General features: G+C 45.1%; 1 protein-coding gene across 1 annotated transcript; it reads right to left on the bottom strand.

Moving 5' to 3' along the window:
• Window positions 1-11,624: 11,624 nt before the first annotated feature.
• On the bottom strand, window positions 11,625-13,062 carry LOC120848056. The gene is made up of 3 exons (XM_040219971.1): window positions 12,969-13,062; window positions 12,372-12,666; window positions 11,625-12,246 (listed from the first exon to the last, which is right to left on the bottom strand). The coding sequence occupies exons 1-3, from the start codon at window positions 13,060-13,062 to the stop codon at window positions 11,625-11,627; spliced, it is 1,011 nt and encodes a 336-aa protein (XP_040075905.1).
• Window positions 13,063-16,713: the final 3,651 nt, after the last annotated feature.

Raw genomic sequence — 16,713 nt, 5'->3', positions numbered from 1 at the left:
GTTTCTTTTTGCACGGGTTGTAACCCACGATGCACCCCGGCAAAAACTTTACCACTCCGTCCTGCTTTTTTTTTTGTTTGTTTGCCGTATTTGACATCCTTGTGATTCCCCTTGTCTTTCGGGCACAGCTAGCAGCCACAAAATATTGTACCGCTTCACATACAACGTAAAACAAGAAGAAATGGTGCCACCAGCATGCCCCAAGCCAGCCTCGTACAAGCGCCGCCCGACCAGCCCCTCCTGTCCCCGCTATAGCTGGCAGCGCCACCCCAGGCCCCTGCGGTAGAATTGGGCCACACGACACCCAGCTGTTATGGAGAGGCCGACGCGGTCGGCACACCTCCCAGTTTTAGTACACCCTACCATTGGTGAGGGGCGATGTCGCAAAAGGTACTGCGTGAGAGGCTATCCGTCTCGTCCGAGCTAAAGTTACTGGTCCGAGCCATCCCCGACTTCCCCGTCGTGCGCATCCCCCTCAACGCCCTCAGCACAACAGCAAGCTGCCGCCATGTTGAAAGTATCAAGAAAAAGATAGAAGACGGCCGATATTTCGTCATTAACACTTCCGGTCTCTGACGTTCTTCCTAAATCAGCATTGTAAAGCGCAGTTCACAAATTGCGACCGAGTAAGACCGAGAGAGATCAGACCAGTTTTTAAGCCTCTTGCGACGTCTTAGGACCGGATGCGCTGCAGCGGAGCAGGTCCTAAGACCTCGCAAGAGGCTTAAAAACTGCTCTGATCTCCCTCGGTCTTACTCAGTCGCAAGAGTGTGAACGGCGCTTTATGCCATTACAGGATCGTCGTAAAAAAAGAAAGTCTTTGATGAATAACGATAACAATTATTGCAGACATGCACCTTGCTACACCTATTAAGGCTTTCAAAAATGCCTTCGCCAATTATGTCACAAAAAAAAAAAAAAGCGAAATGCGCTTGATTTGGGGGAGGAGATCACAAACTTTAACGGGCTTTTTCGCGCTCAAGAATATATTTTTTTACCACTCGCTTACAAAACGTCTAAGACGGGGGAAAAAACATATATATATATATATATATATATATATATATACCGGGTGTCGAAAATAATCGCAGGAGCAGGGGAACAAGAGGGACAAAGGACAAACACGGTCGCGCACCAGTCATCTAGTTGTGTTTGGAGATTTCTGTTTGTTCTTTGTCCCTCTTGTTCGCCTTCTCCAGGGATTATTTGTCCCTGTTGTCCAGCTCGCTTGCACCTTTGCATTTATTGCATTATAATCATATACCAGGTTTTTTTTTTTTTTAACTTAACAGATTTGCTTTAAAAAAGCCGTAAAAGTTACACTTATGTAGTTTTTGCAGGTGAGTTATACGGCCAGAGGGACAGAGTATGGACCGACACGCGGGCATGACGTCACGCAGCTGCGGTGGCGCTGTCGACGGCACTGTGCGTGCGCGGACGCTTCTCTTCACGCGAATGTGGTTTGTGCGCACGCGCAGTGACCACACCTGGTGTGAGCAAACGCGGACCGCGGGCGCATCTTTGCGCCCGCGGTCCCCCCCCCTCGGTGGTCACGGCGCGAAGCCACCCCCTCACCTTCCTCGTAGCATGGAGGGAAGTTGGGCACACGTGTGTTGCGCGTCTCAGTTACTGGGGAGCATGACTGCGGACGCAGAGACGCGTTCTGTTAAGAAATCGAAACGTAGAAACGCGTCCAAATTGAGCGTTTTTACGGAACGCCATAACATTCTGCCTCTGCGTTATATCCTTCTAAAAAGAGTTGATTAAGTGGTTTTCGATGACGCTCAGCGAGTTCGTAATTTGAACCATATGTGCATTTTATCAATAAAAACGTAATTAAGAAAATTTAATTAATTACCCGATTAATCGTTATAATTAGCCCCCTATACTATGTCTCTTTGGCCATATAACTCACCTGCACAAACCGCACAAGTAACTTTCACCGCTTTCTTTGAACAAATCTGTTAAGTTCAAAAAACACCCTAACTTGGGGTTGTCCGTCAGTGGCCCTTTAAAAGAAAGTATGGCGTTGCGACCATTTGACAAAGCCCCGGGTACAGGAGCGTTAATTAAATATTGATTTGGCCTTGCGTTGACAACCTCTTCTTGCACATTCAGTGAATGCGCCATAGACTCGGTCGCGTGTAGTTCACCACAGATCGATATATTTTATCTGCAGGGTGTCGTATCTTCTATAAACGAGTATTAAAAAGAAGAAAGGGATTTAGAGTTGGAGACTTCTTAACCCTGGGGCTAAGTTGGGGGCAGTGAGAACGAAGGCTAGAAAAGAAACGATACTGGCTGATTAGATGGCTAATTAACATAAACTCTGACTAACGTTTTAAATTTCTAGTTTTGTGAAAAATAATAAAGTAGAAAACGTGACGCCGGACGCTCCTTATAGTCTAGCTGTGATATAAACATTTAATTAAAAAAAACTTTCAGCCTTTCCACTATTGTGAAGAAGGAAGACCAGCGAAGCTGTACGGTGGAAGGTAATGCCCGGCCGTTAGTCGGCAAGCAAAAAGTAGAAAGGCTGCCGCCATCTATGAGCGGCGGTGGCGACCAGATACGTGGCTTCCCGCTGTTACTCATAGATGGCGGTAGGTGTACAAAGTTCGGCGTCTTCATTTCTTTGCAAAGGGACACGATCCTGGGGAAACTAGCCCTTAACAGCTCCGCAGTAAAACTTCGTACTAAGCATCACGAGACGAACTGCGTTATGTGTCTGTTTAGGCGGCGGAAATATAGTCAACTCCGACAGGCATTTGGGCCGGCTTGCTAAAAACAGCGTCTCAACTGATATTGTAGTGAGTGCGCAGGCGAGCTGGTGGAAATTAACCATTCTGATGTTAGCCTGAGACTGAGGCAGGAAAAGAGGAAGTTTCAAAGTAGAAGAAAAAGGAACAGTCAAGGATACGTCTCTAACACAGCTAAAGACAAGTTTATTCGGTCACCCTCTTATATACACTCCACCATCTTCACCACAGAACCTTCGCGACCTCCAAAGCCAAAAGATAACAAAGAACTCATCTCTTTCCACCACAATAATCAAACGACCTTGACAATCCTACAAAGCCCCCTCACCAACACAACCTATCTCCTCTCTCCCGGAAGACGATCGACCTTCGCGTACATAGCACACCCTCCTCCTCTCCTCCCCGGCCCAGAATCCCGAAACAACCCGGCAACAAAAGATACCAATCCACCTGATCCAAACCAAAGACACAAAGGAGGAAACCACTTACACCCTTTCACAATCAACAACCACTTAACAAAACTCTCAAATCCGCAAGAAGGTTTTTGCACTGCTGCTAAGCTGTAACGACACTTGACTAATGCAGTTGCCCATTGATTTCATTCTTATTGTTTCCTTTACAACCCTTTTGATGTCGTTTACTTCCCTGTGTATTATTTCTGTTTCGGACCAGCGTGGTATACAATTATTACATTCTTGAACATGTTTCGCTATTTCCGAATCAGTCGCGTTGTTTTTGACATTTCTTTTGTGTTCAGTCAATCTATCATTTATACACCTCGACGTTTGACCCACATACTTAAAACCACATTCTAGGGGAATTTCGTATACCACTCCATTATCACACGGAATAGACTTTTCTCGATGCATTTTTGTGCATTCCCTTACACTCTTGTGGAAGGGCGTGAGCTTACTCAATTTATAGTCGGAACTAAAAACCAGATCAACATCGAACTTTTTTGCACAAGCCTTCAAGTTGTGAGAAATTTTGTGATAGTACGGAATTACAGTAGTTCTATGTTTTGGCCTTTGCTTTGGTTCTGCTCTACATTTGTCTGCGAATTTTACGGATAACTGTTTCCCTACGAATTCATCCTGATAACCAGCACTGTTTAGCCTTCTCCACTGCCTTTTCACTGATTCAGCCAAGAAATGAGTACATGATCTATCCATTGCATTTGTGATTAAAGACCTGACAATACCTGCTTTGACTGTTTTTGAATGGCAACTGTTTTTTGATAGCAGCGGTTTTGCGTTTTCTTTTCCATATTCCCAACATAGCCCTTTTTCATTGTGAATCATAAGCTCTAAAAACTGCAGTTTACCATTCATGGGTCGTTCGACTGTGAACCTCAGTTCCGGGGCAGCCGATCTGATCAATGCTTCCAGAGTGTCAGACAATCCCTCCCGAAAAGAACAGATCAAAATGTCATCGACATATCACTACAATATCATTGATTATACCTGAAGCAGGCTTGGTCCCCTTCTCATGTACAACCGCATCATCAACGACACCGACCGCCTGGATTTCTCAAGCAGTAGAAGTACTGGACCGACTGGGACGTCGACTGGCGGAGCTGGAGGCCGAGGTTGCATATTTCGGCATCTGCCTCCGAAAAAGGTTCGTGGACCCAGCTGCATTCAAACATCTGTCAGCGTCGGGAAGCCATTGGAGCGGCAAGAAGAGGATCCTCAAGGCGTACAGAGAAGCCTCAAGTCACCGGATCAAAGAAATACGCAGCGCTTCCGAAAGACTTTGGGAGCTCCTGGTGGGAGGTGATTTCAAGCGGCACAGGGACTACATCATTTGGAACAGCATCAGGAGGACAGTTTTCAACCGTATGTGGTATGTCAAACGAAGGCATGTTCTGGATAGCATTAAGATGAAATCTCAGGAGGGAAGGGATAGAGACTCACGGGTTTTTAGTTTTTTCGATCGGATGTGTGGAGGTTCTGTTATCAATCCGGGTGGCGTAGTGTTATCAAGGAAGACGCAAGCAGTGTTGGAAAACGGACCGAAGTTTTGTATTGATGTAAAACCGTCAAGGGTGGATGTATTTTCTTCTATACAGTCGGTTGCAAGAATAGTCAGGCATGAGGAAAGAGCGGCGTTTATTGAACAGGCTGTTGGCAGAATGGAAAACGTAATGGGCATTGGATACCCAAATGAGAAAAGGGATTTTCGTGTCGTCAGTTCGGTTAGAAAAGAGTTAGAGGATCGGTCATTACAGTTGCTACAAACGGATAAATCCGGTAGATTCGCGGTTCTTTCAAAATCGTCATTTCAAACGAAAACGGGTGAAGCGATGGAATCCTTGTTTCAAGAATGGGGTGGAAACATCGGAAAGTTAAAGAAAAATATAGTTTTAATTTTAGAGGAAGACGAATTTAAGGACGTAGCAAAGACCATGGTAAATCTGTCGAAATCAGCGTTGAGCGTAAAGTTCTTCATTAAGGATCATAAACCGGAGATGCCACTTAGAGTGGTGATCAATGAGAATGGCACTTGGCAGAAGGTAGTTTCCGTGTTTCTTCAAAAAGGTTTAAATCATGCAATTCTAGATAAGTCTTTGTCACTGAGAAATTCGAGTGAGTTGATCACGGTACTCGAAGGTCATCATGGAAAGGAAGGAGATATGTTGTCAATGGACATCAAGGATCTTTATTACTCATTAGAGAAGAGTCGTCTGTTGGAAAGGGTAAAAGGGGTGCTTGAAATGAATTTGGTAAGGTTCCAATCGCGGTCAGGCATATCGGTGGACAGTTTTCTTGCCGTTCTTGATTATTACTTGCAGTCAACAATAGTAGAGTATCAAGGAAAAAAGTATTTACAGAAAGAGGGAGTATGCATTGGGTCGAGTGTAGCACCGGCGTTAGCGGAAATTTACCTAAATTCTTTGGATTGCATTGTATCTGATAAGTTGCAAGAATTGACGTCCGAATCCTGTTTTGTGAAAAGATATGTCGATGACATTTTGATCTGTTCTTTTCGGGAGGGATTGTCTGACACTCTGGAAGCATTGATCAGATCGGCTGCCCCGGAACTGAGGTTCACAGTCGAACGACCCATGAATGGTAAACTGCAGTTTTTAGAGCTTATGATTCACAATGAAAAAGGGCTATGTTGGGAATATGGAAAAGAAAACGCAAAACCGCTGCTATCAAAAAACAGTTGCCATTCAAAAACAGTCAAAGCAGGTATTGTCAGGTCTTTAATCACAAATGCAATGGATAGATCATGTACTCATTTCTTGGCTGAATCAGTGAAAAGGCAGTGGAGAAGGCTAAACAGTGCTGGTTATCAGGATGAATTCGTAGGGAAACAGTTATCCGTAAAATTCGCAGACAAATGTAGAGCAGAACCAAAGCAAAGGCCAAAACATAGAACTACTGTAATTCCGTACTATCACAAAATTTCTCACAACTTGAAGGCTTGTGCAAAAAAGTTCGATGTTGATCTGGTTTTTAGTTCCGACTATAAATTGAGTAAGCTCACGCCCTTCCACAAGAGTGTAAGGGAATGCACAAAAATGCATCGAGAAAAGTCTATTCCGTGTGATAATGGAGTGGTATACGAAATTCCCCTAGAATGTGGTTTTAAGTATGTGGGTCAAACGTCGAGGTGTATAAATGATAGATTGACTGAACACAAAAGAAATGTCAAAAACAACGCGACTGATTCGGAAATAGCGAAACATGTTCAAGAATGTAATAATTGTATACCACGCTGGTCCGAAACAGAAATAATACACAGGGAAGTAAACGACATCAAAAGGGTTGTAAAGGAAACAATAAGAATGAAATCAATGGGCAACTGCATTAGTCAAGTGTCGTTACAGCTTAGCAGCAGTGCAAAAACCTTCTTGCGGATTTGAGAGTTTTGTTAAGTGGTTGTTGATTGTGAAAGGGTGTAAGTGGTTTCCTCCTTTGTGTCTTTGGTTTGGATCAGGTGGATTGGTATCTTTTGTTGCCGGGTTGTTTCGGGATTCTGGGCCGGGGAGGAGAGGAGGAGGGTGTGCTATGTACGCGAAGGTCGATCGTCTTCCGGGAGAGAGGAGATAGGTTGTGTTGGTGAGGGGGCTTTGTAGGATTGTCAAGGTCGTTTGATTATTGTGGTGGAAAGAGATGAGTTCTTTGTTATCTTTTGGCTTTGGAGGTCGCGAAGGTTCTGTGGTGAAGATGGTGGAGTGTATATAAGAGGGTGACCGAATAAACTTGTCTTTAGCTGTGTTAGAGACGTATCCTTGACTGTTCCTTTTTCTTCTACTTTGAAACTTCCTCTTTTCCTGCCTCAGTCTCAGGCTAACATCAGAATGTCTCAACTGAGACTGGCGGAAAGAAAGCAATGGCAAAGCAAGCGCACAAACTGAGAGAAACTGAAACCATGTCTCAAGACGCTCGCGCGCCCCAGCCTTTGCAATCCCTTACAAAAATGATCAATAAGTTTTAAAAAAATGATCAATGGGTTTTAATTGACTTTCTACTGTGTTCCTATAGAGTCAATTGAAACTCAATATAAACTCAATGTCTAATGAGTTTGATCATTAGAAACTCAATTTTGATTCTATTGAATTTACTCATTAAGAATGCAATTGAGACTGATCATAAGAAATTCAATATGAATTGTATTGACTTTACTCACTAGGAATGCAATTGAGTTTGATCATTAGAAACTCAATATCAATTCTAATGATTCTACTCATTAAGGATGCAATAGAGGTTTATGATAAGAACGTCGATATCGATTCTATTGAATGTACTCATTAGGAATGCAATTGAGTTTGGTCATTAAGAACTCAATATCGATTCAATTGAATTTACTCATTAGGAAGGCAATTGAGTTTGGTCATAAGAAACTCAATATTGATCCTATTGAATTTACTCATTAGGAATGCAATTGAGTTTGGTCATAAGAAAGTCAATATCGATCCTATTGAATTTACTCATTGCGAATGCAATTGAGTTTGGTCGTTTGTGGATTACTGCACCCGTGTGCACCGAACGATTATTGCTGGTAACAATGTTTTTCTATTAAGGGATAGAGTCCAATGACGTCGAAACACTGTTTATCATTTATGAGACTTCCAAGGAGGAAATAGCAAACTGGGAACCTTAATAGATGCTGAGGTGGTCACCGGCCAAATGAATACCTTTCTTATGTAGGGTATATAAGGCGGTGGGGTAGTCAAGGGGAGTACGTTTAGTGGGTTGTGAGTGCTTAGTTAAGATGCTTGTGTTCGTTTCCTCTATGTGCTTTGTTTCGTTCATGTTGCATGCTTTAAAGAATTATACAAAAAATTCTAAACCAGAGCAATTTTTTTAAACGCAGTTGCAATAAATTCTATTGAAGCACGTTGCAAAAATTCAATGGAATGTCAATTGCGATATTTTTATTAAAACTCAATAGCAAAAGTTCTATTGATACACTATTGCCAAAAGTCCATTGAAATGCAATTGCTAAAAATTCAGTTAAGACTCCGTGGCCAATACCCTGGAACAGATCGATAGTGACTCAATAGAAAAAGTCAATTAAGTTTCAATTGAGACTGAATGCGGTCTATTGAGTGAGTGCTTTACACTTTCAATTGAAAGTCAATTCATTTTTTGTAAGGGATGTTATCTTTCACCCAGTCTCAGCTGAGACGCTGTTCTAGCAAACCGGCCCTGATGTATCAGATGTAGATAAAATCTTTAGCCAGTTCAGTACGACCGCTAGCATTGTGGCTCTTAACACGTGCATCGCACAGTAGTGATACAGGACCGCACGCCGTAATACAATGCTCATCTAGGTCGGTACGTCCAGGGGTGTGGATTGAACGCAGGATCTCTGGGTTACGCAGCGCGAACTCCCGCTCCACGTGCACCGAGCTGTGGTGCGCTAATACCAACTAAACTCATTTTCACCTTAAGAACCGAAGTAAAACAAGTCCGGCTGGTGGCGGAGTGTTCTGGGTTTCCACCAATGAAATGCCGCGATATCGCGTAGACATACCACTCTCCGTCGGGAGGTGGTGGGATCTAGAGCACTGCACGGGCCGGAATTTTTAGGCCCGGCCCAACCCGGCCCGGTAGAGACACGGCCCGGGCCCGGCCCGAGCCCGACAGAATTTTTAATTTCTAGGCCCGGCCCGACCCGGCCCGGAAGAGACACGGCCCGGGCCCGGCCCGAGCCCGACAGAATTTTTAATTTCTAGGCTCCGCCCGAACCGGCCCGATGGCTGTAGCCCGAAACAACCCATTCCCGTTTGAACCCGTCCCGTTTCGACCGGTCCCCGAAACGAGCTCCCCATTTGAACCCGTCCTGTTTCGACCCATTTTTTAAACGCCCTTCCCATATGAACCCGTCCCGTTTCGACCAGTTCCCTAAACGCCCTTCTCGTTTGAATTTGTTCTGTTTCGACCCATTCCCTAAACGCCCTTCTTATTTGAACCAGTTTCCGAAACACCCTTTGCGTTTGAACGCGTCCCGTTTCAACCTTCTTTTATAAAGCCGTGCACATCGCAACCTCTTCGCAAAAAGTCTCCATCGTTCTAAGCCTGGTCTGCGCACCTTTTCTGTTTAAGAATATGCTCTGAAGTAGCTTTACATGTCAACGCGTTCTTAAAATACACAATCCTTTCAGGCAAGCTTAAGTTTAATATATTCCTACTTAACCCCTTAAAACGTTTTTTTTTTTTCAAGATGGTTCCTAAAACGTGCAAGCGCGGAACGGACTATGTACACTGCGCGACACTGATACCGCGAACACGACGTTGGCTCTTTTTTCGAATTTTACTTCGAAATGGTGTTAGTAGGCACCAAAGTATACCGCTTAGGTCTGTGGCCTAGATGAGCACTTCTAAAGACACTAATAGTTTTGAAAACAGCGTTTTGATTCTATGAGATAAACATAAAAACACGACGATCGCTTGTTCGCGCTAATATAGTGTCGCGCTCTGTGCAATAAGGGAGTCTTAGAATAACGTACTCAAGCACTTTGGGCAAGCTAAAGTTAGCATCGCCATAGGTTTTACATCGCAACGCTATTTTTACGGTACCCAAAGCGCTTGCGTACGTTTTTCTAAATCTTCCTAATAGTGAACTAGATATTTTTGAGAGCGATGAATCAGACAGGTTGACAAGCATATGACTGGGACTTTATTTTGTTTACAATTTATAACACTGAACCCTCGCTCACACAGAAAACGCTTGAAGGCTTTCTAGCTTCAAGACGTCTTTTAGTTATTATTTTTAACGACGCTGTAGGGAATTTGCACTTCGCTTTTTTTTTTTTTGTTTTGTATTCAATGAATCTAAAAGATTAATGAGCAAACTTCTTGCTATCAACAACAATTTCTGATTTACGGCACAAGATTGCCCAGGCACGCCGGCGAGGCCCGATAACTTTTTTGTTGAAGCCCGAGCCCGGCCCGGGCCCGAGAAAATACGTGCTACCCGGCCCGAGCCCGGCCCGAGGGCCGGGCCGGGCTCGGGCTTTCGGGCTGGCCCGGGCCCGTGCAGTGCTCTAGTGGGATCTACAATTAGAGAACGAAACCAAAACGAATTTAGCACTGCAGCATCCTGTGCGGCAAAAAGGTAGAACATATCTCGTTAAATAGCGTTTGTTTCTGATAAACATGCTTATGTTCTGCACAATTTTGCATCGCTTCTTTAAGCTGTCTTCAATAAACATATTTTTGTATATCTAACATTGTTTATACCGTCGGCTTTCTAAAGCCATCATGAGAAAAAAAAATCAATGTGTGCCAGTTTTAGCGTATTTACAGTTTTGAACGGCAACCATGGAGCGCTAAAGCAAAAAAAAACATCGCCGCAAACTTGATGAACTGGGATTGATCAGACCTACTGCCAGCCACTAACCTATGTTTGCATAGTTTATTCTGTCCTAATAGACCTTTGTTTACGTTATTTCGTTGACGCTCATGTGTATATATTGAGTGGGCAGTCGGTTTCCTTGTGTGTCGCGGTGAATTTCAATTTTTATTCTTTAATTCTGTTTTCTTAAGTGCCGTGGTGTGGGGATGGTGGAACAAATCCTGATTATAAGCAGAAACAGCGTGGTTGATGTGAGATACGTTCTTCCAGGATCCTATCAAAGCTTCTGCTTGTTGCCCGAGTGGCCCTGTGTGAGGATGGCGATAAGAATCCCTATTATAATCTGAAACAGCATGGCGGATGAGAGATACGTTTATTGCCAGAGCGACCCCAAGACATGTGGATGGCAGTTTGTGAGTTTACTTTTCCACAAACCGCCTGGGGAACTGATCACTGCAAATAACAGAGCTATCTCAATGAAAGACTAGGCTGAACGTGACGTTTAGACCTCAAAATGAGGTGTAGGCGACACTGAATTTGCATGAGGTGAGCAAGTGAAATGTTACGCTCAGGGTCACATTCCAGAACAATGGTCCACTTTCGGCATGCCGCCAACACTACGTCTTCTTTCTTGAATGAAAACGACCCTTAAAGTGTAATTGTATGCATATATGTTTAGAAAGCAAAAAGGCAAAATGGCGCCTGACACCTCTGCTGTAGATTGCAAATTAGTGAGTGCAGTACGACTGCAAACTTTTTTTTTTTTTTAGGGTGAATCTTTGTACTGGTTATCCACGGTGCAGTGGGATACATACAGCTGATTTCAAAGACCTCGAGAAGCCATGAACAAGGCTATTAAGTAATTAAAGGTAGAATCACGACAACAACATGACACTGGAGGTTAGGCGTGTATGAAGTTGGGAATCCGATTTTGCAGTATGTAAATGGTCTTTAAAAGGACCGCTCTGTGTTCTGGGGTATGACAAACAGAGTCCAAAGTTCTAGCCACTTTCAGAAGAGAACATATCCTAGGGGGACATTAGTTCACGGTCAATTCCATTCTAAAGGCTGAACACCGAAGATCTCTTCACCCCCATCCTCGTCGTCAGCCTCGTCGTCGTCTCCACTCTCCTCCTCCGTGTCGCTTGCATCGAGGGGTATGATGACTGGCTCGAGGTTCAACTCTGGGACATCACATTCTCGAAACTTCGCCTCCATTTTTTTCACATGCTCTACACAGTCATGCCAATGGACAGCTGTTACGTTGTCCACTGCTTCCCTCAAGAGCCGCTCGGCGTCGTTGGGCTTGAATGTGATGTTCTTGGAGGCTACCTCCTGCTTGACTCGTGCCCATATCAACTCTATGGGATTTAGTTCGTAATGGTACGGAGGGAGCCTCAACACTGTGTGTCCGGCGTCCGTAGCCATGACGTCAACTTTGTACTTCGTGTAACGATCCTTTACCATTGCCAGGATGCTCAGAAAGTCTTTTTTCTTCATTGTGGCAGTCCAGTCTAAGTTCTTGGAAGAGAGCCACAGCTGGATCTCGCCCTTCTTTGTTGCAGTTGTGGGAACTGCTTCAGCCTTTCTGCTGTGGTATGCCGCGTTGTCTATAACAATTACGCTGTTAGGCTCGATGTGGTCCAGCAGATGAAGAAACCATGCTTCAAACCTGTTTGAGTCCATTTCATCGTGGTAGTCCCCCTTTTTCTTCCCACGGAACACGTGACAATCACTCTTTCACCTTTTCCAGAAGGAACCTTTAGCCCGGTCGTCAGTCCAGACATGAAGGCTTGCCTTGCTGACTTTATGGTGCTGTCAGTCCACACTTTGTCAACTGTAAGGCCGGCGTTCACCCAAGTCTCGTCCTGGAAGTAGATCTTGCGGTTCTGGGCTCTGTGCTTTCCGATTGCCCTCAAATACCGCCGCCTCCACTCGACGATGTCCTCTCTCTCAGTTAGGAAGGAGTTGCGATTCCGTTTTTCTTTCTCGAAACCCGTGTCCTTCAGCAGGCGATACAGGGTAGACCCGGTACAAGACGGCAGCACGTCGTCTTCTTGGAGACGAGCGGCGATTTTCTTAACATTGGAATCTCCCCCCGATGGAAGAAATTGTGCAGGCAGCTTCTCACGGCCATCAAAGTGCACACGTCGTGTTTTGAAATCCTCTTCCTTTTCTCAGCGAATTTCGGGCACTAATTTGAAGGAGATTTCACAGCTCCGTTGGCACGTTTTAAGCCACGCTTGATCTCGTAGACCAAGCTAACACTGATCCCCGTTGCGGCGGCAGTCAGGTTGACGACTTCCACCACATTTTTTTCTTGGTACTGCCGCCGCATTTAAGAATAAACGTTCAAAACACACTGCCTTGTCTGGCTCGACAGAACATTTCTACTTGCGTGAAGTTTGTAGTACACCCGAGGGGAAACGTATTCAGGGAAGAGTGCTGACATCACGGACCGATCAGCCAAAGTTGTTGGAGTCGCCATTTTGGAAGGCGAGCAACAGCGGCTGACCGGCTGGCTACGAACATCGATCCTCAGATCTTGTGAGGCGTTGAATTACGTGAATACACGCGTACTAAGGAGGTGTATTATTTATCCTACTGAAAATAACAAATTTATTTAAGCTTAAATAACGCTAGCTTCCCAGGGAGCAAACGTTTATTGGAACTACTTCGCAGAACGGAATAATATGTGCGACGGCATGCGACCAATAAGCTTGCGACGAGAGGGACACACCCACTTTTTTCTTAAGGTGAAAACGAGTATAGAGCCATTAAATTAGCTGCACTTAGAGTATCGGCACTCCGTTTCTCGACATCGTTATGGGCGCCGCCATTTTGGTGCTTGTGCAGAGCAGACGCAACTGCCGATCGTCACGATTCAAAAATGCGACTTCCTCAGCATCTGATTCGGTGTTAGGGAGCTCATGTAATATCGCTTCGCTTCATCGAAAACTGTTTAAACATTTCTGGAGGACAGAAAAGCGTTTTCCGTGATATCAGATAAAGCTTCAGATAACTGGCAACCATGGTTTTAAGCCACAATATTGCCAAGTTTCATTAGTCTGAAGCGTAGCTTATTTTGTGGCACTAATACCAACGTTACTAGAACAACTTAGTTGGGAAACTGCCATAGAGCCTGCTTTGAAAAGGTGGCTTCGATCCGACCTCGAGAACCGAACCAATGGCGATCGCAATGCCCCCATTTCTCCTGCAGCGGCCAATCCGGAAACAGCGCGTCTCCACGTGTCGGGTCAAGTCGAGTCACGCGAGGGCCGGTGGCGCCATCTCGCACTGCCATTTCGCAGTAGCAATGGAAACTAAATTTATTGCTTTCAATTTTTTTCAAATTGATCAAATTTTCAAATTTATTGCTTTCAACCGAACCAGCCCACCCTTTCACGCCGCTTCATGCTAACCTGAAGCGGTTCATTGCAACAAAAAAAAGAAGAAAAGAAAACATATTTTGAGTTTTTTTTATGAAACATCGCGTGTTGATGAAACGATCTGTCTATGAAATGTAGTTCGATGAACTGATTGCACCGCCAATGAGGGGCGACTAGTGGTAGAATTTTGGCGAAACAATTCTGTCAGCTGCCGGGAGACTGGACACTACCCAAGAATTACCCCGGTTGTTGCTTGCTTTGCAGTCTTTTTAATTGTATCACAGCTGAGTAGTACCTCTTCACATATTACGAATTGCTGAGATTGTGCTTGTCTACAAAATAAGCTGTGTGTAATAAACTGTTAGGAGATTTCAAAACAATCCCTTGTGTCTGTTTACCTTCCTTTTTGCAAACAACTTGGCGAGGGCACTTGCAAAGAGCTGGGCGATTCCAACGATGGCCAAAAATCAGCATGACGGCCAACATTGGATCGGGTCGCGCTTCCAGTGTTGTCCAATATTACGCCGGTCTTCGCCAATGTGGGAGCACCTTGGCTGGAACCATGGTTTAGCGATGGCCCAACATTGGCACCAATGATGGGGCCGACATCGGCTGGAACGATGGCTGAACATTGGCCCAACATTGGCACCGATCACTGGGCCCACATAGGAAAGGGTAGCGCTTCCAATATTGAGGCCGGTCTTTGCCAATGTTGGACCGACATTGGTGTGCTGCCTGGGGACTATCGCAGTAAACAAGCGTTTGCGCAAGGCGGGAATCGAACCCAGACCATGTAGATGGTCTACACAACACATATTTCTTCTTCAGTTTTTATTGCCACAATCATTTTAGTGCACAAAAAACTCGCGCAGGCAAACATGTTTTCAACACACCAGCCGAGCTATGGCCAATGCTGATTGATTAAAGTGATCTTAACGTGACCAGCCCGTCGAGGACTGGTTACCAATCCAGGACGTCCCCTAGCACCTGATACACACTCGAATGTTTATGACTCTCTGAGACAAGAAGCGGCACTCACGTTGTACCTCTACATCGCGTCGCATTGACGTGCGGCTCTTCCAGACACTGTGTGCACATCGTCGTGCGTTGAGGTGCTATCTGGGGGAGAACCCTGCGGGGGCATCCGCTCTGAGTCCGGCAGACAGCAACTTGACACGCTGTCGCACGGCTTTGAAACCTGGGTTAGCGCCGGTATCTACATTCCAGGAATTGCTATCGAGTGTACACGCCACATGTTAAAGGGACCATGAAATTACCTTTTTACTTTTGCCAAATAACTTTTATGTTTAACCTTCATGTGCACTGAACGCCGAACAGGCATCCGTTTTCGTTTCGGTTTATTAACTTCTACACGAAAAAATATTGAAATATCGAGTTTTTCTTCCTGTCCAACTCGCCGAAAAACACCCCGCGGCGTAATTTTGACAGTCGTGACGTGCGCTGTCACCGGAACCGAAAGTTCTTTCGGCAGTAGGAGAATGGGAGCGTTAGCGGCGAGCTGGCGGTGTGCCGGTAGGTTTTATCACAGGGTTTTACTGCGCTGATGGCGCCGATGCCACCGATATATTTTCTGAACCGGCGCCTCTCACCACCGCGATAGCCATAGACACATCGCAGCTGAGCGAAATTCAGTTGGATATGTTGCGCTACAGCGATAGCATGGGACTGGTCCCTTACGCCGGTACGAAGCGCAGCAAGACATCAGCACGACAGCGGTTTCCGCAGCACCTCTAAAAAAAGGGGACGCGCTGTCACTCACTGGCGTAGCAGAGGATGCACAGAGTTTTCTAAAGGCTCAAGCTTTGTTCACTTTTATTTTGCCAGGATAGGCTGGCAGGGCAGAGTGGATGAAAAAAAGAAAAAGATACGGTACCCCGTCTTGCACGATCACGACTTTAAAGCACGACTTTACTGATAGTACAAATCTCGCCCCACGCCTTTTCTACGATTGCAAAAAAACAATTTAATATTAGATGAGATATATAGCAACGTAGAAATATGATTTCGTGATCACATAGACATTGCGATCGTTCAAGGAATACTAACACTAATCACTTTTCTTGGGTGATTAAAACGCGCCGAAATTCGCATCCTTCATACTCGCCTTTAAATACAGTACGCACCAGTAATATCTTGCACCTGATCACACGCATGGAATGCGTGAAATAAGAAATCCGGGCGATGTTCGAGAAGAAAAATGCTAAGAAAGCACCACTGTAGTCGAAGTAAACAAAGGCGACGGTACAAGCGTTTCTGCTGTCTTGAAAGCGCCGCCACAGCATCACCGCACGAGTACATGAATCGTCGCTTCTATAGGACGTGTAGGGGCAACACGAGACGAAAATTCAGTCAAGGATAGCGCTCTACGCGGAACGATGAGCTTCCACTACGCCGACCACGTCGATCATCGCCACCGACGCGATGTTTTTCAGCTGACAGGCGGCTATCCGCAGGCGCAGAGGCTGATCTTTCTCTTGCTTCGTTTATTACACGATAGATGGCGCATAACTCCGAGCAAGCATAATGAAATTCGGCAATTTCCGTCATATCACTAATTATTGAACAAAATGTTGAATGTTTTATTAGGGCGTATACCAGCAAAACTCTCTGTTAGAGAGTTTTAGTAGATCGTGTTTTTGGGCCACGCTACTTGTAGCGGGAGCTCGCGCTCCCTCTTCGATGCATGCTCCGAAGCGCGCTCCTGTAGAGGTAGCGGGCCTTTAAAAACG

This window comes from Ixodes scapularis, unplaced genomic scaffold (assembly GCF_016920785.2).
Source record: "Ixodes scapularis isolate PalLabHiFi unplaced genomic scaffold, ASM1692078v2 PGA_scaffold13__105_contigs__length_92229423, whole genome shotgun sequence".
Taxonomy (NCBI): Eukaryota; Metazoa; Arthropoda; class Arachnida; order Ixodida; family Ixodidae; genus Ixodes; species Ixodes scapularis.
This window is presented reverse-complemented; position numbering and strand designations above follow the sequence as displayed.